The sequence below is a fragment of the Notamacropus eugenii genome, chromosome X, assembly GCF_028372415.1.
Source record: "Notamacropus eugenii isolate mMacEug1 chromosome X, mMacEug1.pri_v2, whole genome shotgun sequence".
In the NCBI taxonomy this organism is placed as follows: domain Eukaryota; kingdom Metazoa; phylum Chordata; class Mammalia; order Diprotodontia; family Macropodidae; genus Notamacropus; species Notamacropus eugenii.
The window spans coordinates 54685605-54706930 of record NC_092879.1 but is presented as its reverse complement, the minus strand read 5'-3'; the positions used below and the strand labels follow the sequence as shown (position 1 = coordinate 54706930).

The following is a 21326-nucleotide window of genomic DNA, read 5'->3' as shown; positions in this document are numbered from 1 at the left end:
CTCCTTGCCAAGGCCAACCCTTCTGCTTTTACTCTAGACCCTGTCCCTTTCTGGCTCCTTTGGTCATCCCTATCTTGAATGTTTAGTTTCTCTGTATCAACTGCTTCCTTTCTTGAAGCCTCTACTCATGCCTGGAGCCTATTGGAGCCTTTTCTGTCTTCAAAATAAAACAAAACCCTTCCTTAGACCTTTCCATTCCTTCAAACTATCATCTCATATATTTCTCCATATTCACAGTCAAGTTCGTAGGGAAAAAATACTCTCCACACTCATTGTCTTTACTTTCTCACCTCCCATTCAGTTCTTACTCTCTTGCAATCTGACTTCTGTCCCCACCACTCAAATAAAAATGCTCTCTGAGATGTCATCAATTTTTTTTATTTCTAAATCCAATAGCCTTTTCTCAGTTCTTTAAAAGGCTATTCCTTCTGTCCCTTTGCATGGCCTTTCTCCAATGCCTGAAATGGTTCTCTTGATTACCTTGCCTCTTGGAAGTTTAAACTCTCTTTAAGGCTTAGGTCAAATGCCATCTCCATCAAGGGGACTTTCCTGGTCCCCCTACTTACTTCAGGTTTGTTTAGTGCATACCCTGTATTTACTTAACTTTGAACATGTTGCATCTTCTTAGTGGAATGCAAACTTCTTCAAGGCAGGGGCTGTCTTGCTTTTTGTCTCTGTATCTCTCATACCTTGCACAATGTCTGCACGTAGGAACTTCATAAATGCTTGCTGATGGATGGATTATCAAATTTCATCCTTTTGGTTTGGAATTCTGGACTGTTTCCTGTGGTAAGCCACCTCAAACCTCTCTCCAGATTGACATTGATCCATTAATCAGGGGATGGAGCCAAGATGGCGGAGTAGAAAGACACACATACGCTAGCTCCGAACCCACAGCCCATAAAATATCTGTAAAAAAGAACTCCCAACAAATTCTGGAGCAGCAGAAGCCACACAACAATGGAGTGGAGGAGATTTCTGTTCCAGAGAGCCCTGAAAACCTCTCGCAAAAGGTCTGCTGTGCCCCGGACCTGGAGCCCAGCCCAGCCCTACCTTGGCCACGTGGCACCGAGAGGAGCAGATCCGAGCGGGCTTCAGGGACAGAATCTCCAGCGGCCATGTGGGTCCCTCCACCCACGGGCCCCAAAGGTTGGTGAGAGGGTCTTCTCGGCTTGTCGAGAGGGGAGTGGGGTGCCCCCATAATTCAGGCCCCCTTGGGAGGCAGCAGCGGAGGCGGCAGTAGACAAGGGCTCCCCAAGCAGGCAGGAGCTCAGATCCATTGTTGAAGGTCTCTGCATAAACCCCCTGAGGGAACTGTGCCCTGAGTGGCGGCCCTGCCCCTACCTGAGAAGCTGAACTTAATCTCACACTGAATAGCAGCCCTGCCCCTGCCAAAAGCCCTGAGGCTGAGAAGCACCATTTGAATCTCAGACCCCAAGCACTGGCTGGGAGGATCTGGAGGCAAAGTGGGTGTGAAGAGAATATTCAGAAGTCAAGTCACTGGCTGGGAAAATGCCCAGAAAAGGGAAAAAAAATAAGACTATAGAAGGTTACTTTCTTGGTGAACAGATAATTCCTCCCTTCCTTTCTGATGAGGAAGAACAATGCTTACCATCAGGGAAAGACACAGAAGTCAAGGCTTCTGTATCGCAGCCTACCCAATGGGCTGAGGCCATGGAAGAGCTCAAAAAGGATTTTGAAAATCAAGTTAGAGAGGTGGAGGAAAAACTGGGAAGAGAAATGAGAGAGATGAAAGAAAAGCATGAAAAGCTGGTCAACACCTTGCTAAAGGAGACCCAAAAAAATGCTGAAGAAAATAACACCTTGAAAAATAGGCTAACTCAATTGGCAAAAGAGGTTCAAAAAGCCAATGAGGAGAAGAATGCTTTAAAAAGCAGAATTAGCCAAATGGAAAAGGAAGTTCAAAAGCTCACTGATCCGTTAATCAACACTCTTTGGATGCCTTGTCTGGCCAACCTCAAAGCCACTTTATTATACTCCCATCAAACAGTGTTCCCTTATCATGTTATCTAGAAGGCTCTTCCACCTCATCTGTGAAAACATCCAGCAAGGACTTCATACGTTTGGATTTGAGTGAAGCATTTGGCTCTATGACGTTTGTATCTTCTATTGACCAAGGAAATGACCCTATTTGTTGTAAATGCCCATGTGATCCAAGGGAGGAGGCTTTGGTGTCCAGAAGCTAGCCTGGAGAGGTTTATTTTTCTAAACTGCCCTAATCAGAATTAATAATACATGGATGGTATTTAAGGAGGCATCTCTTACAGGATGATTATGACAAAAATGCTTTGTAAACATGAATAGAAATATGAGTTATTATTATTATCATTGGTAATAGTCATAGTTGTAGCAATGCTCTTATAATAATTTGTGAATAACCAGAAATCTATGTTCCTAGGTGGTTTCAGTGTGACTTACAGAGCCTTGGTTTCTGACCTAAGTTAGTCACACAATAGTGCCACAGCTTCACACCTGTGTGATACCAATAAGAAGTCAATGACTATATCTTGCTTCTGATGCCATACATCATTCAAAGAACAGAGGCTTCACCAGGTTGGATATTATTTGAAAGCTGTCATTTGCTAGAGGAAGAAACAATTGCCTTTTTGCAGACATTTTGGCACCACAAATGGGGCTTGTGGAGCAACATGAACATTTCCCAACATCTCTGTGTGTGTGTATGTAGTTGTCCATTGAGACACAACCACATTAGTGTTATATTTACCAGCATTGTCCCCTGTCTAGAGGAAATAGCTGTGTAGAGTGAGCCTTAATTCATAGTAGGAGTGGAGTGAGCCCCTATTTGCAGTTAGGATCCATTCCCATCTCAGCTCAACTTGCCAAATGACTCTGGGCAGAACTAAAATCTTCTCCTTTGTTCCTTTGCTTTTGTTCATGGCTCCCCAGGATGTGAGGACAGATTCACCAAATTGATCTGGCCGTCATTTTCATCTTTGTATGAATATGATTCATCTCATTGGGTTTGGGGCCTCCCAGTCAACCATTTTAGATTCCAGTGGTGTCAATCTGTTGATCAGGCTGTTTGTCTATTGTTAGTCATTCTAGCTATATAACTTTGCTTGAGTCTTTTTGTCATAGACTCTATCTAAAGTTCCAGCCTTTATGTTCTCAGGTCTAAATATAGGTTTGATGGCCTGTATCTAGTTGGAGTTGGGGGTGGTACAAAAACCTGCAGGCCAAATAGTAGTCTTTAGCATCCCTAGGAAAATGGGAATTGAAAAAAAAGGATGTTAAAAAGCATAAGAAAAAAGTTGGTCCCATAGCCGAAGTGAGCTGGCCACTTTGGACAGCATCCACAGACTTGTGGCCTGAGTGGCTTTTGCAGGCAATGAATTGAGTCTGAAGGATTGGAACTACTCAACAGCCATGAACAGGGGTTTGTTTCCTCCCATCCTCCCCCCTCCCACGTACAGAGAAAACCTGTTTCTTCTTAGTTAAGAAGACTGTCCATATTGGCCTTGGAACTCTTCACTTCTAATGGCATTTTAGTTACAAGGTGTTGGTTGGCTTCCAGAAAGATTCAACTCCAAGAGCTGACATTATTGAATGGGCAGCCCATTGACATTTAATGACAACCAGATTCTTTACCCCATGAGTGATTCTCCTATATCCAATGTGAAAAAAAAATGATCAGGATGCCTGATAAGTCACTTGCACACATCTAAAGGAAGAGGTATGACCACTGGGGAATTGTGAGGCAATAGAGGATTTAAAGTGGCTTTGAGGAGAGAGTTTTAAGTTTGAATTTGTGCCTGGATGGGCATCCCTCTGTTCTCTGCTCATGGCGCTAAAGCAGAATGCCACAAAAGGCAAGGACCATTAGAGGTCATCCGGGCCAATTCCTTCATTTTACACTTGAGGAATCTGAGGCCAAGACAGGGGAAGAGACTTGCCCAAGGTTACGCATTGTTAGTGACAGAGCTGAGAGTTGAACACAGGTCTTCTCATTCCCAGTGCCTCAGGAAGGCCATCAGATAGCGTGTCCAGCCTGCTGTAGCTGTGGCAGGAACATCAACCAGGGAATTGGGAATGACTATCATTTTTTCTGATAGAATACAAAAGGACCTTGGAGAACATCTAGTCCAACTCTGCCATCTCACAAATGAGGCAATCAGTAGAGCCTGGTTTGGAACTCAGGGCCTCTGACTTCAACCATACCACACAAGGCTGCTGGCTGTTTGTTCTTTAGCAGAAATACCGGACAGGCTGGAGCCAGTTAATCCCCAATCCATCTTTTCTGTTCCCTTTGCATTTTGAATTAATGAGGTTTTTCCTGTACAGTAGCAGTTTGTGTTACAAGCCCTGTGCCTCAAAGATTGTCTGTCTGCTATTTCCATTTTCCTTCTGTTTGCTTTTCATTATTTATAAAAACGTTCTAAGAGGTATGCAAATAGCAGCTTTCTCTTGCTGTGTCTCCAACCTGAGTCTGGTCTGCAGTGCATGTGTGTGTGTGCATATCCTCACAGGCTACAAGCATTGCTGATGATACTGGTCTAGTCCTGGGATCTAGCTGGATTTACTACCATGGCATGATGGGCATATGGTAGCCTGACAGTTTTTGGTTTGAGTGTGGACAAAATTCATGAGTTCATAGTCACAGAATGTCAGATCTAGAAAGGCCCTTAGAGAGCATCTAGCCTACCCACCCCATTTTGAAGGATGGGGAAACTAAGGCCTGGAGAACTTCAGTGACTTGCCTATGGGTACATGGCTAGAGAGTGAACTTGGCACCAGCTCCCCTTGTTCCTAGTCTGATGCTTTTATGCTAACAGCTGCCTCTATAGATAATTGATTTACTGTGTGTTCTTCACAAGTAGGTGCTTAATAAATGTTTGTTGGATAAATGAATGATGGCCTAATGTTATTACCAGTAAGAATGGTCTCTTGATTGTTTCCAGAGGCTACATTCCACGCGGGTAAAGAGAAAAATATTTTCCAGGAACCATTTCCTTCTACCTTCATTGCTGCTGCACCCCGCACCCCCCACCCCAATTACCACTTGACAGCCTTCTGGTTTTTTTTTAAGCTGCTAGAGTTTGGCAGGATTTCAGGGAGGCTACAGAACTCTGGTATTTGGTTGAGTTTGCTTTCCTCCCCCTTTAATTTAGCATTTCTTTTTTGGGATTGGCTCTTGGTCTTTTTTTTTAGGATTTTTTAAAATGCTGACTAAAATATACACTAGTCTCTAGAGAGAAGTTCTGCAAAGATCAATCATAGAAGATCTTAAAGACTGCATTTTGCCCTTAAATGTTCTGGAGCAGTTTCCATCCAGTTCAAGGGCCAAAGTTTGTCCAATGAAATGCATCATGAATCGTGTCTGGGACCTTCCTCGAAGGTATGTCCTATTGTGCTTGTGAAGCTACTATTCAAATTGTCTTGAGAGTGAAGGAAAATGCAATGAGATTTGACTTGAAGGAATTTGGAAGGGTGGACAGACCACTAAACGGGGACTGGGAGACCTGGGTTTGAGCCCTGGCTCTGCTGCTGACTTGCTGTGTGTCTTTTGGTAAGCTACTTTCCTCATCTAGGGTCTTGGTTTGTCTGGCTATAAAATGAAGACAGCAGGATCTGGTGGAAAGTAGATTGTCTTTGGAGGCAGAAACCTGGGTTCAATTCCTAGCTGTGTGACCTTGGGCAAGTCACTTCATTTCTCTTGGGCCTCAGTTTCCTCATCTGTAAAATGAATGGGTTGGACTAGTTGGCCTCTGAGTTCCTTTTCACCTTTAATATATGATCTTATGACTAGATGATTTCCCTTAAGCTCTGCTGTTTTATGACTTTAAAATAGTTAATTTGCTAATGGCAAGTTCAAAGTTTAAAAATGTTTCGTCTTCAGAGGCCCTTCCTTTTTTCCGCTGTAGCTATGTGACCTTGGGCAAAGCAGGGAAAGCGTGGTGCAAGGGGCCTCAGAGACCAGCTAGTCCAACTTGTACCCGGCTAAGAATCCCCTCCACAGCATCTGGCCTCGACTTGGACCTTGCCAAGCACTTCATTCTGCTCTGGACCAGCTTTCTTTGTTGGGAAATTTTCTTCTTTCATTGAACCTCAAGATGCTTTTCTCTGACTTCGGCCCATTATTCCCAGGTCTGCTCTCTGGGGGTCAAGTAAAACAAAGCTAAGCCTTTTTCCATGTGAGATCCTTTCAAAAAAAATCAGACAGTGATTATGCCCCCTCCTCCTCTCCCCATACATAGTCTGTTGGTGTTTCATATTTAAATGTTTCCTCTTATGGCATATTATTCCACTATCCTAGCTACCCTCCTGGCTGTGTTGCATCTTGTCAATGTTCTTACTAAATTGGTACTCAGAACTGATTACAATACTTCAGTTATTTTTCCTCTCTGAATGTCAATTTCCTCTCTGTAAAATGGGGATAATAATCCTTTCACTACTGATAGAGAAATGGAAGTTGTTAATAGTAATAAGGAAATGAAACTGGCAAAATATTAGAAATTGAAATCAGGGGAACAATGTGAATTATTCTTATTTGGTGTTCCCTGTAAACCATACAATCACTCTCTTCTATTATACTTCACAAACCCCACGACTTTATTGATGTGCTCAATTCCTTCACCAGTGCAATTCACAATCTCTCCATAATTGCGTGCATGCTCTTTAAGAGTTGCCTTGTCTAGGAAAATTCATTTTTCTGTGACCAACTTGGTGATGAGATTCTTAAGTGTTAAAAATTTAGCTAAGCTGATCTTTTATCAGTATACATATAGTGCATTACTGAAATCATAACCAAAGCCTTTTAAGTTTGTTGTAGGACTTTCTTGAGCCTTGATCTTCTGATCTACCCATTGAAAACCTGGAATCACCTCTCTATTCAGGTGAAACATTGCAATTTTCTGTCTGTACATTATTAGCATGAAAAAATATGCAAAACTTCTAAAATACGGCCAATGATTGTGAAATCTTGTGCAAGAAATTGAAGACAATAAAGGTGTAGGTTATGTTTTCCTCACTTTTGCCCTTTGAAGGTGAGGCACACAGAAGAGAAAAATTAATTTGAGAAGGGAACAGCTGCTTAAGAAGGTAGTGTCTGAGAATGGGGTTTGAATTTCTGGATCATGACTTAAAATATAGGGTTGATAGATTCCTGGCTAGAAATGGAGCACAACAGAAAAAAAGGCTGGGAAGACTGAATTCCATCCCAAAAAAGACCAAAGAAAGTAAGAAAGGACCATACACATACACGTGCGCACACACATATGTGTACACACACACATATGTATATATATGGTGGCTGTTGTCCTTCATTCTTGAAAAGGACCGAAATGACATCACCATGATAAAGTGAAATTTCAGTGTGTATGACTCTGGCTTATCAGACCAATATGAGCTCAGAATGCTCTACTACACATTGGGCACAGATAGTCCGTGTGAACATTTAGGGTGGTTACTCCAAATTTGCGCATCCTATGGTTTCCTTTGTGCTGTCTCAATTCTGCTTTGCTCAAAGAGAACAGCACCCTTTCTGATGTGGGCACGCCATGCTGAGCATTCCTGTGCCAGTGTCTCCCATGTTGCACAATCAAATCCACAGTTCTTGAGAGAGACCTTGAGAGTGTCTTTGTATCACTTCTTTTGACCATCATGTGATCACCTGCCCACTGCGAGTTCTCCATAAAATACTTTTTGGCAAGCATACATTATATATTGGCAAAGACCTGGAAACTAAGGGGGTGCTATCACTTGGGGAATGGATGAACAGATTATGGTGTGTGAGTATAATAGAATACTCTTGTGCTGAAAGAAATGATGAAGAGTTTCAGAGAAATCTGGAAAGATGTATATGAACTGATGGAGAATATAGTGAGCAGAATTAGAAGAAATAGTTTATACTATAACAACATTACAAAGACAACTTTTCAACTCTTAAGATCTCTAATCTTGATGAGTGATGAACCATGATTCCAGAAGATCGGCAGAGAAGAATACTATCCAGTTTTTGACAGAGCAGTGATGGACTCAAGGTACAGATTGGGAACTATTTTTTTGGACATGAGCCAATGAGGGAATTAGTTATGTTTGACTCTGCATATTTGTTAAAAGAATTTTTTTCCTTTTTTTTTTGAGAGAGTAAAAAGTGTGGGGGAGAAAAAAATAGATTTTTTTAATTGAAAAAGATAACATTTAAAAGGTTTACATAGAAATAAAAGAACATATTTACTTGTTGTCTTGCAAATTTAAAGCGCTTTAAACTAAAGAAATAGACCAGGGATGGAGAAAGCTACCTACGTAGTCTTTTAAGTTAGATACTAGACAGAGCAGACACCAAAAAGGAAGAAGAGTAGCAGCTGGGAAACCCAGGAATTCCCAGGAGACAAAATCCAAGAAAAGAGGCAGTAGCAAAACCATACGGCCTTCAAATGTCTATACACAAAAACCCAAAGTTTAGGCAAAAACAGGAAGTAGTAGAAATCTTAATGCAGGTAGGCAAAATTGATCTAATAGGTGTCATTGAGACTTTGTGACATGAAAACTATGACTAGAATATAGTTATGTGTGGGTCTAGCCTATTCAAAAGCAACAGGATAGATAGAAGAGTAGAGGGTAGACTAGCATTGATTATTAAGAAGATCTCCTCATGTGAGGAGATCCAGGAAGTAGAGAGGGGAAGGACATGATCGTGAATGTTTGAGTGCAGATCAAAGGAGGGAAGAAGAGATGTGATTTTTATCATTGGAATATACTGCAGACCACTTGGACAGAAAGAAGAAATAGATGAATTTGGGATACACTTAACCACCCTAGCACTGAGGTATGCTGCATTAGTGACCGGGGACTTCAGTGAATTAGGCAGACCCTGCTGGTGCTCACTCTCTCCTAAAAGCAGAGTAGTTAATCACTTCTTTCTACACTTGCTTTAGGGATAATTGTTTCCTTCAAAAGGTAGAGAACCAGCAAGGGAAAAATTCTCTTTTGGAATTGATCCTCATTAACAGGGAGGATGGTTGCTGAGATGGAAATGATGAAAACCTTAAGGGAAAGTGATCAGTCCATCCTAGACTTTATTATAGAAAAGGAGAGAAAAATGAGGCAAAGTGATATGCGTCAAGATTTTGGGAAGAGATTTCAAGAAATTCAGAAGAAATGTAGACATGATCTCATAAAGTAAAATGCTTCAGTGGAAGTCAGCCCAAGAAGGGCAGGGGATGTTCAGGAAAGAAACTCTGAAGACAAAAAGGAAACAATTTCAACAAGGAGGAAATGTGGAACTTGTTTGAGGAGACTGATGTGGATACACAGGGGACTCAGAAATCAACTTAGATTTTAAAAGAAATGTAAAGAAGACAAATCTGAGTGTGGCACAGTCTCATAAAAATAGTATCAGGAATGCTCAAGCTGGTGAGAGGAGCACAAAGGGTTTTTTTTTTGAAAGCTGTATACTGGGAGAAAAAGGAGAAAAGGAGAAGAAATTTTATAAATTATAGGCCAATGACCTCGACTTTGATTCTTGGGAAAATCCTAGCATCATTCATTAAAGAGATAGTTGATGAACATATAGAAGGGGAAGCGGTGATTACAAGGAGCCAGTAGGGCCTCGTCAAGAATAAGTTAGGCCACAATATGGAAATATATTTAACATGATTGCACATGTATAACCTGTATCAAATTGCTTGCCATCTTGGGAAAGGGGAAAGTGGTGGGGGGAGAAAATTTGGAATTCAAAATCTTATAAAAATGAATGTTGAAAACTATCTTTACATATAATTGGGAAAAAATAAAATACAATTTTTTTAAAAAAAGAATGTCAGACCAGACCAACTTCATTTCCTTTTTTTTAAAACCAGGATTGCTAAATTACTAAATAGATAAGGGGAATGTTATGAGCATAGTTTACTTAGATCTTAGTGAAGATTTGATAAAAAAAAATCTTATATCATTCTTGTGGAAAAAGTGGAGAGATGGGTAATAGAGTAATACAGGAAGATGCTTTCAGACCTGGTGATTCAGTGTCAGTTGTTATTGTTCAATGTCGATGTGGCAGGATGTCTCCAGTGGAGTGCCCCAGGGATCATGGCTTACTCCTGTGGGTCAGAATTTTCATCCATTTGAATAAAGTTATAGATAGTATACTCATCAAATTTGCAAATGCCACAGATCTGGGCGGGATAGCTAACATACTAGATGACAACCAGGGTTCAAAAGGATCTTGACAGGCTATACTACTGGGCTGAATCTAACAAGATGAAATTCAGTAGGGATCAATGTTAAATCCTTTGCTTGGGTATAAAAAAATCAGTTTTACAATTTTAAGATGGGACAGACATAGTAAATATTTTGAAAAATATCTGAGGAGATGTGAATTACAAGCTCAAAATGAGCCATCAGTATGATGTGGCACCCAAGCACACTAATGTGATCTTGGGTTACATTAAGAGGGGTATGGTTTCCAGGAATAAGGAGGTAGTCTCATTGACCTCTACCCTTATCAGACCTCATCTGGAGCATTGAATTCTGTTATGGGCATCGTGGTTTTAGAAGGACTCTGTTATATAAGCTGGAGCGCGTCTAGAGGAGAGCACCCAAGATGGTGAAGGGCCTTGTGCTCATATTATTTGGTTGAAAGAAATAGGCATGTTTAGTCTGGAGGAAAGAGAGGGAAACAAGCATTTATCAAGTGCTTTTTATGTACCAAGCACTCTACTAAGCACTTTAGAAATATTATCTCATTTGATCCTCACAACAGCTCTAGGAAGTAGATGCTATTATTGTCCCCCTTTTCCAGCTGAGGAAACAAAAGCAGATGAAGGTGAAGTGACTCCCGTAGGGTCACACAGCTACTAAGTATCTGAGGCCAGATTTGAACTCAAGTTTTCCTGACTCTAGGCCCAGCACTCTATACACTGTGCTACCTTGTTATTGTTGTGTCTTTTTAGTTGTGTCTGACTCTTTGCGATCTCATTTAGGGTTTTCTTGGTAGAGATACTTGAGTCGTTTGCCATTTCCTTCTCCAGCTCTTTTTATAGATGAGGAAACTGAGACAAACAGGGTGAAGTGACTTGTCCAGGGTCACACAGCCTGAAGTTGAGTTTGAACTGAAGTCTTCCTGACTCCAGGCTTAGTGTTGTATCCACTGAGCCACCTAGCTGCCCCATACCACCTAACCTTAACAGGGAGCCTCTCAACAGAAAAGATAACTCAGGGGAAACGTGACAGTTGTCTTCAAGTATTTGAAAGGCTTTCATGCTGAGGGGGGGGGTTAGTTGCAAAATGGCAAATTTTGACTCAACATCAAGGAAAAAACCCCTTCCTAACAATCAGTTGTCCCTAAGTTAAATATGCTGCCTAGAGAAGGAGATGGTAGGTTCCCCCTTCTTGAAGGTGCTTAAGCACAGACTAGATGTTCACTGGCTGGATATGTGATAGTAGGGCTTTCTTTCATGTATAGATTGGACTTGTTGGGTGTTCAGGTCCCTTCCAACTCTCCAGTTGCTCTGGACAATGCGTTTTTGGACCAATTTCTGAACAGGAACTTGGCAAGTTTCCTTCTCTCTGTAACTTAGTTTCTTCCTCTGTAAAACCAGGGAGCTGGCTGAATATACCCTCTAAGGCATCTCACAGCCTTGAGATCTTATGTTTTCTGTGTTCAAGTCTGTCTTAGGGCACTGGCATACTGGGGTTAGCTCTGTTTACAGCTGCCATTTGTACGTGTAGTACTTACTTTCATAGTAGTGACTTCTATTGAGGTCATGAATAGGTGGCGACCAGCAGACTGTGGAGGCCTTCAAAAACAAACAAAAAACCAGTCCAGAGCAGAGCTTTGGCTGTGGACCACCCAGCATGTGGAAAGATTTCTACCTGACTGAATTTCAGACTCTTTTTGAGCATTAATAAATGTGTACATATAATGGTAAACAGGGCCCAATTAGCAGGATTTCTAAAAAGGTCCCTTCTTTATGGAAGGGCATTCTGTCCACCTATTATCTCGAAAAGCTAATAACTATCCCTGGTCTTAGATGCTACTAAAAGATGGTGTTTTTCTTTTTCTTTTCCAAATAAGTTCTTATTGATCAATAACTTTTTTAATATCACCTAAATTTTCCCCAGTCTCTCTCTCTCTCTCTCTCTCTCTTTCTTCCCTCCTAGACAGCCATTTCACATAACAATGAATATTTTTAAAGAAAAAAAATAGAAAGAGGAAGAAGTGAAAAAATCATCAAAACTGATGAATACATATACAAAAATCTGAAACTATATGCCATATTCCACACCCATGGACTTTGAAGTTCTGCAACAAAGTGGGAGAAAGTATCTTCTAATATTTCCTCTCTGAGGCCTTACTTGTTTTTTGTAATTTTACAACATTCATTTTTTTAAATTATTTTGTGATTGTTCTTTCCATTTACATTGCTGTAGTCACAGTATATTTTTTTTCCTGGTTCTACTTATTTTGTATCAATTCATGTAAGTCTTCTCATACTTCTCTATGTTCATCACATTCATATTTCCTACAGCAGAGCAGTATTCCAGTTCCATTCATGTTCCCCTGTTTGTTTAGCCATTCCTAAATCTATGGACATCTATTTTGTATTCCAGTTTTTGTTTTTGTTTTTGATAAAGGGAGAGTTCTTCTAATCCTTCTCTCAACCTCAGCTTCCTCAAATCCTCTTCACCTCTAGGAGAGATTGCTAACTAGAGTACGGGGTTTATAATGCCCTTGTGGGCCTCTGCTTTTGAAGGAGTTTGATGGGGTGACCTTCCAGTTATAATTCTATGCTTTTGTGGCTTAAAAGATCATTAGGTCCAATATGGGAGGAAACTGAGAGATAGGTAGTCAAGGTGATTTTTCTTTGGATCTCTTTGTCTTGTTAAGTTAGTGGGAGAAGCAGAACTAGTAACTGGGTTTCTTTCTGACCAATTTCATATATTGTGGTACCTCTTGGTCACAAAACCCTTTTTATCCCAGACTTACTTCCCTCTCAGTTTGTGCTCAGAATAATAAGTCCTGTTTTATTATTAGCCAAAGTTAAATCTAATTATAAATCTGCTGCAAAAGATACTCACTAGAACCTTGCTTTCACACCACTTAATATAGAAGGCAATTTGGGATTAAGCTGGCCCTTCTTGGGTCCCATCTAAGGCAGGGGTGGGATTTAATTTCGTATTTCTTAATTTCTGATGCAGGATAGCTTGGCCCATAAGGTAGCCATGCAGCATAGACCCATAAGATCATGTACACACTGGGAGCTGAATGCAATGCTCACAGCTCCAGCTCTCATTTAACCACAGGTTAATGGCTAATGTTAGCGTGGGATATAGGTTGGCAGAGTGGCAGCAGCAATAGGGGAAGTGCTGGGCACAAAGTGAGGGGAGTGGGTGGATGGGTGTCATTCCAGTAGAGGATAAAGGGGATGTCACCAAACCTCTAGCTCAGTCAGAAGTAGAGAGCACTACATGAACGGGCCTCAGTGGTACCAATTGGTTTGATCCAGTGGAAACCAGCTGAAGGGGAAGAGAGGTAGCTAGATTAGTGGAAAGTCCTAGGTTCAAATATTGCCTCTGATACTTATTAGCAGGGCTAGTGGAAAGACTGAAGAATTTTGGATCAGAGGACCTGGGTTTGAATAACACTTTTGACATGACTTGTATGACCCTGAGTAAGTCAGTTTCCCCTTCTGTGAAATGAGGGGGTTACACTAGAGGACCTTTGAGGTTCTCCCCAGCTCTACATGGATGCTCCTAGGATCTCAGGTCTCTCTTGAGACTCGTGGAGCACCAGCAGAGTGTGTCCAAAAGAGTGCTGGCCTTAGACTCACAAATTGTGTCTTTGAGTCCTGAGTCTGCCATTTGCCCTAGGCAAGTCAGTTAACATCCTTGAGCCTCAGTTCCCTCATCTTTAAAATTTGGCCCATTATACTTGAACTATCCTCCTTACATGGTGGCTGTGAGAAAAGTCTTTTGGAAAGCTCCAGAGAAATGAGTTGTTTATGTTGCTATTAGGAGACAGGTCCAATATTCTTTGTTCCACTCAACTGGTTATACTTGGACTTATGCCAGGGGAGGGTGAAAGTAAGAGGATAGAAGTGTTCAATGTTAGGGCTAGAATTGACCTCAGAGAGCATCTAGTCTGAAGATGCTCTTCCTCTCCCCTTTCACCATTTTACAAAAGAGGAAACTAAGGCTTAGAAAGTTGAAGTGACTTAGCTCTTCTGACTGTCATTCTGTTGCTTTTTCCACTGTACCCCACTGCCAGTCATCCCACAGCTGACCAGGAATAGAGACCTGGACCTTCTGGGCAGAGATAGAGTGGTCATATGGTTAAAAAGCTAATTAATTGGTCTCAAAAGGGAGCTTGTCTCCCTGTTGATCTTTTAGAGACTATTTGACTTGTCACTTGCCCTCCCTCAGCCTCAATGTAAATGTCCTCCTCTTTCAAATCATCTGTTGGACTAGCTGGCCTCTTAAGGTCCTTCCCAGCTTTAATCTATTATCCAGTGTGTGACCTTGGGCAAGTCACTTTACCTCCCAGGCCTCGGTTTCCCCCTGTGTAAAATGAGATGTTCTACTACAGATCCTCTGATGTCCTTTTCAGCTCTAGGTCTATGATCTTATGAGTGGTGGTGATGGTAAAATCTTATTTCTTCATTGTGTTAAGATTTATAGAGCATATTTCTTCTTTGACAGCTAGTGGAGATATTATTTTGCTATTTTGCAGAGGAGGAAACTGATATAAAAAAGTGAAGTGACATGCTCAGGTACACACACCCGTGTGCACACACACACACACACACACACACACACTCACGAGTTGCAGCAGTGAGGTTCATTGAAAGCCAGTTATATTCATGCCAGTAGTTTTATGTCTGGGTTTATTGCCCAATTTTCTCTTCAAAAAAATCTTATTTGCAGAGATTCCATTAAAGAGCTTTGCTTTTCCTAAGTGTTAAATGCTTGTTCATCTTGGAGATGGCAAAGACATATTTTAAAATGCTAATCATTTTGAGAGAAAAAGAAAGGGTGAGGATGGCCCATTGACAACTGTTTGGTCAGTTCCCTGAAATGAGTCAGTATCGCCTCTGTTTCTTGGCCCTCGTCCACAGTTCAGCCTGCCCCTTTGATACCCATTGCCATTCTAGAGCTGAGCATCCTAATGGGCCAAGACATCAGATCTCCTTCTTCCATTGGCTGCATGCTGGCCTAGGCACGGTGATTTCACTGGGGCTTAGAATGTTAGCAGGAACTAGCCCTGCTGTTTCTACGACACAGAAGAAGAGAACATTTTGCCTTTTTGACCTGGTGAGCAACCACACAAAACAGTGGCCATTTCATTTCGCATCAGACCACAAAATAAATCTTCATGCTGCAAATCACCCCAGGGTCTGTCTAATATTTGTGGGTTCAGCCATGCGAACACCAGCAGGCTGGAGGGTGGTTGGTGTACTCGCAGAACAGAAAGCTATTCGGGCCCAGCTGATTATCAGAGGACTAATTTTTAATAGACTTAATTCATTTGTTCAGCAAGCTTTTAGTAAGCACCTACTATGCGAGTGCAGAAGATAGGAAAGACAAAAAGGAAACAGCTCCTATCTTTCAAGAATTTATTGATTATTAGGGGAAAAGAACATGTACCCACACAAGTAAATAAGAAATACATACAGCATAAATACTAATGCATTTCAGGGGGTGGGAGGTGATTAGCAACTGGAGTGATCAGGTTAGGCCTCTTAGAGGAGTTGGCAGTTCAGATGAACCTTATAGGAAAATAGGGATTCTAAGAAGTGATGATGATGAGAGCAAGCATTCCAGGCATGGGAAAAGCCTGTGCAAAAGTATGGAGATGGGAGATGGAGTCTTGTAGACAGGGAATAGGAAGCAGGCCAGTTTGACTGGATCTGAAGTGTACATGAAAGAGAATAATGTGCAAGAAACTTAGAAATATAGACTAGGGGCCAGGTGGTGAAGGGCTTTAAATGCCAAATAGAAGAGCTTGATTTTAGCAACAAAAGGGAGCCTGTGGAGCTTCTTGAGCTGGGGAGTGACATCATAAGACCAGGGCTTGAAGCTGATCACTTTGGTAGTGTGGTGCAGTGGACCAAGCATTGGCCTTGAGACCTCAGGTACTCATGCTTTCCCCTTCAAATTCTCATGTATTTACTTATGTTCGTACATTTTATCGGAAACACAAAATGGAAGTTCCCTGAGGTCAGGGGCTTTTTTTTTTGGTATCTATATCTCCAGTCATTTGCATGTAGTAGATATTTAATAAACACTTGTTGAATTGAATTGAAGTTCATCTCATCTCTGCCAGTTATTAATTTTGTGTCCATGGGCAGGTCCATTTGGAAGGGCTCATTTTTCTTACCTACAGAAAAAGGAGTTGGACCAGAGGATCCCTAAGGTTCCTTCTAACTTTAGAGCCTTTGAAAAAGAAATTGTACATAGGTCATACTAAACTATAGTAATAGTTTTCAACATTTATATAGTCCTTTGGCATTAGTTGACATCTGTTATCTTCGTTGATTCCCACAATAGCCCATGGAGGTGGATAATAGAGGCATGATTCTCCCCATTTCACAGATGAGAAAACCAAAGTTGCAAGAGAGACAAAAACAGAGGGAGACACACACACAGACAGACAGAGACACACACACACACACAGAGAGAAAGAGGCAGAGAGACAGAGACAGGGAGAGAGGAAATAGTTTCATTGGAATCACACAGCTAGGCTTTCTCCTGTACCACACAACTTACACACTGAAATACTGTTGGTAAAATAACTTTCCAACATTTCATGTTATCAGTGAAGAAAAGGGACCTATGGTAGCAACTTAATAGCTTCTCTCTTCAGGAAAGCAGAGCAATGTAATTAGAGATATTGGACTTTGTTTATTGAAATGAAAAGTCTAATTTTGGCCAAGTGAAGTTGGTGAATTGTATTTAATTCATTCGAAATGATCCCATGCTAAAGAAACAAGTGGAATGCTGCAGGAAGGGGAGGGGACACCATTTCCAGTCAACCAGGTCAAGAACGTGAGGAAGCAGGGCTGGGAGGGGTGTGTGTGTGTGTGTGTGTGTGTGTGTGTGTGTGTGTGTGTGTGTATGTGTGTAGGGGGGGTGGGACAGACACTTTCATTTTCATTCAACAACACTGATCAAAACAGCAGGTAATCCCATGGAGGTGGCCATAGTGCTGCCACCCCCCAGATGTCCAGCTTCTAACCTGGATTTTGGCAAATGTTTTTTTGTCTGTTTTAATCACAGAGGTTAGAGTAATATTGCCTGACTTTTTGTGCTTATAGGATTCTAGACCTAGAACTGAAAGGTACCTCAGAGGCCATCTGATCCAAGGACTCTCTTTTGACAGTGGAGGAAACTGAGGTCCATGGCAGGGACTGATTTCCTCAAGTCACACAGTAGATCATAGGTCTACAACTGGAAGGAACCTCAGTAGTTATTTTGTCCTCTCCTCTGTATAGATGGGAAAACTGAGTTGGGGGTAGGGGCAAGTCCCACAGTTTGTGACAGAGGCAGTATTTGGACCTGGATTCTCTGACTCCAAATCCAGCACTCTGTTTGTTCTAGCATACTGAAGGATAGATAACTCGTATATTTACCTATTGGGCCTTGAGTTGGCACTAGAGTAAGAAGATTGAATGCTCTCAATTGATTCTATATGGTCTCAGAAATCAGTTCCCTCTCTGTGTTTTCCTAGTGCCTAGAAAGTCTAAACCTCTATGGAAAGGCACATTTTTTTTCCTCTTATGAATCCCAGAATGCTTTTTACTTTCTTAATTTTTCTTGTTTGTTTTTTTTTGGTTTATATTTTCTTTTGCAGCTTGGCTAAAATGGAAATATATTTTGCAGGACTTTATATGTATAATTATCAAATTGCTTGTCTTCTCAAGGAGTGGAGAGGGGAGGGAGGGAGAGAATTTGGAACTCAAAAATTTCAAAAATGAATGTTTAAATTTTTTGCATGTAATTGAGAAAAATAAAATTAAAAAAATCCCCTAATGTTAGCACTGGATCATCTAGTTTACTCAGAACCCTAACTCTGGATTTTGTGCCTGGGGCAATGGGAGAGGGTGGAAGAGGAGGTTGGGGAGAAGCTCATCTGTGCTTAAACCATCTAAATGAAGAACTCAGGACATCAGAAGGTTTCTCTGCTGCTGAAGGGCTGATTACTGCTGAATAGGGGAGGAGGGCAGGGGACCAAGATGGGAGGAGGCTGCTGGCAGGAACATGTTCACTCTGGGATGTTTCTGTTAATATTGCTTCCTAAATCCCAGCATCCTGGGACAAAGTTCCCTTTGTCCCACCCCAGTGATGGCTCTAAGTTTCCCCATGCGCCGCCTCCCCAGCTCTGAGTCTTACCCCTACTCTCATTTTTCAGAAGAGGAAACAGACCAAATAGAAACGATTTGCCCAAGGCCACACTGCTCTAAGGGACAGAGCAAAACCCAGGTCAAAGAATTTTAGAATGTCAGAGGTAGGAAAAGGTGCCTTATGAATTACCTAACATAGCTTCTTCATTTTACAAATTGGAAAACTAAGGCCCTAGGGGTGGGGGTGGGGGGAAGGTTTTGTCCAGGGTTGGGGAACCTGCAGCCTCAAGGCCACATGTGGCCTGAATCCAGTTTGGATTCAGTCAAAGGGCCACACTTGAAGACCTAAAGGGTCACATGTGCCCAAGAGGCCTCAGGTTCCCCCACCCCTAGTCTTGCCTAATTTCATAAAGCTAGCTAATGACAGAAATGCCAGGGTTGTACCATGTCCCACCCCACCTCACCTCCCCAGCCTTGGTTTTGTTTTCCTTTGAGTGGATGTTCAATGTGGCTCATCCCACAAGTGTGCCGTGCACGCCTCAGATGAACTTGCCTTACTGTGGTGACAGCCTCTGGCTTGAAGGGGTTTGCCAGAGGCCCTGTCATGAAGCCTGCCTTCTCCTTTTATTTTAGTTGTTGTAAGAGCAAGAAAGCTCACTGCGTCTGCAGAGACCCCAAAGGAGCCTATCAGAGGCGAGGAGCAAAGAAGAGAAGGTAGGCTGGGAATTGCCTTCAAAGTACTTGTGAGACCAACTGCCTTGTAAAGCTTTTAGAACATTTTGGTTTGAGACTGGAACTCAGTTTCATGTTGGAAGATGGGAAAATGTTTTCACTGTGCCTTTTTGTGTCTCCAAAGCAAACAGTCCAATTTTTACTGTCCAATATTGACCTGCCCAGGCATGGTCAAAGCTGTTGGCCATGTGGGAGAAACTTGGTGAGGGTGTCACGGCATGGAATGGGGTCATGTTGCATGGGGATCTTAGAGACCTGAAGTTTGCAAACAGCTCAATAGTTCCTTTTCTATTGCCTTTGAACGCCCCACCTGCTGAGCTTTCTTGCCATTTGATTCTCCCTTCCATAGTGGTCTCCATCAGATTGCTGTGTGACTTTGGGCAAACTGCTTCCCCTCTGTGGCCCTCAGTTTCCTCCTCTCTAAAATGAGGGGTTGGACTTGCCAATCTCTAGGGTCTCTTGAAGCCCGAGTGCTGATGCCACTCTGTGAGAGCATTATTTCCCGTAAGTACTTAGGGAAGGCAGGAAGTAGGGAAATAGTAAGTCACACATAGCTTTTAGTTGGTGATTGGGGCTGAGTGTGTGTGTGTGTGTATGTGTGTGTGTGTACATGTGTGTTTGTGGGGTGCTAGTTGAGAGCATTTCGAACTTCCAGCCCCTATTCCCTCCAGAGATGACTGAGCTCCTGGCATCCCTCAGTCCTTAGGACATTACTGGGGTTTTTGCCCACGCCTTCAGTTCTCTACTTTTTTGGATGTTGCAGAACGCAAAGCAGCAGAGACCAAGAATTGAAGAGGCAAGAACAGGAATTGTTTAAATGCAAACTCCCTTAGCAAGGAATATGGGTATCTTCAACAAAAATAGGCTCTTTCAGCTGATTTACTTCTCTTGTTTATTCCCTCCCAGAAATCACAGGACCAGCCAAGTTTCCATAGTAACCAATTATTGTCACAAGCCTTAGAAATGACAGAAAAAGCTTCAGCGACAAATGAATTGTTCAGAAGAAAATTAACCTGCTGTGTGACCTTGGACAAGCCACTGGCCCTATCTGAGGCTGTTTCCCTCTCTGTCAGAGGAGAGGCTCACACTTAGATAATGCCCAAGATCCTTTTCACTTCTAACTTTGTAAGAAGACCTTGGTTTTGTTGAAATGGGGAAGAAGACTCAAAGCTAGATTCTTGATTTCTAATTTTTTAATGGAGTAATGGAGATGCCAATGGGAATTAACATTGTTAGTTAAAAAGAGAGTTAAGGAATAACTTTAATTCCTATTTTCTGCTATTTTCCCAGTAGTGTAAATAAATGATACCCTCCCCCATCCCCCTTGGCAGCTGGGATATATGATACACTTATTCCTCAAGTGTCCCACTACAGAGCAAGACAAATTATGGGATATTCCACTTCCATTTGCTTCTATGATGCTGACCCTGGGTACCAAGATCAAACCACAAAATGGAGTCCTATACATTTTTTTAATTTGAAAAAGCAGTTGGTGGGAAAATGACTGTGTTCAGCCACAGTTGGATGGATGAGGTCACAATTTGTCCCTTGCCTTATTGCCATTTTTTGAAACTAGCTCTAAGAGGCCATTCCCTTTCAGGAAATAGAACTGGCAAAAGCTTTGCCTGAAATTGTTCTTGAAAATCAGTTTAAATCAATAGTGCTTACTAAAGGTGCTTCAGTTGTGTTTGCTTTTATAAGATCTACCTCTCCTCCCCAACACCTGTGTGTTTTGCACACAGTGAGCACTTTTAATATTTTATTTGTCATATTTGGATTTCTTAACGGGCTGCTTCTTCCTTAGCTATTTCCTGAAAGTGCCGAAGATTAAGAGCCAATGGGCCATGATGTTAGCTAGGAGGATAATATGCGGGTTTCTTAATCTGATATTTAAAGCCTTCCACAACCTGGCTTCCCTTCCAGCCTTCCCAACGTAATCCCCTTCCACTTACTCTATCTACCTCCTGAACAAGCTGGATAGCTCCTCTTAGTCTCTACTGCCTCCATGTATTCCCGGGGTGGAGGTTGCGGGAGTGGGTACCTGCCATGTAGAGAATGCATTCACTCCCTTTTAAAGCTTCTATCTGTTGAAATTGTTCTTTTTTCAAGCCCTAGCTCAGGTGTCTCCCCTTCCGTGAAGTCTTCCTATCCTTCCCTCCTGTCCTGTAAAAGTGATCAAAAATTATTGTTTGAAGACTCCCAGTTTCCAGAGCTGTAGGTCATCATATTATAACTAAACAAACTCAAATTTGACTTTTAAGAATATTTTATTGA

The 21326-nt window shown here is 41.8% G+C and overlaps 1 protein-coding gene across 2 annotated transcripts in view; it reads left to right on the top strand.

Annotated features, from left to right (window-relative positions):
• The window catches only part of HS6ST2 (heparan sulfate 6-O-sulfotransferase 2), a 284248-nt gene that overhangs the window by 23740 nt on the left and 239182 nt on the right, over positions 1–21326 (top strand). The window contains exon 2 of one of the 2 annotated variants that reach the window (XM_072626537.1): positions 18954–19034. The exons of the other annotated variant lie outside the window; for it this stretch is intronic. Coding sequence (XP_072482638.1) covers positions 18954–19034 — 81 coding nt within the window. The remainder of the gene's footprint in view (positions 1–18953; positions 19035–21326) is intronic. 2 annotated transcript variants of the gene reach the window in all.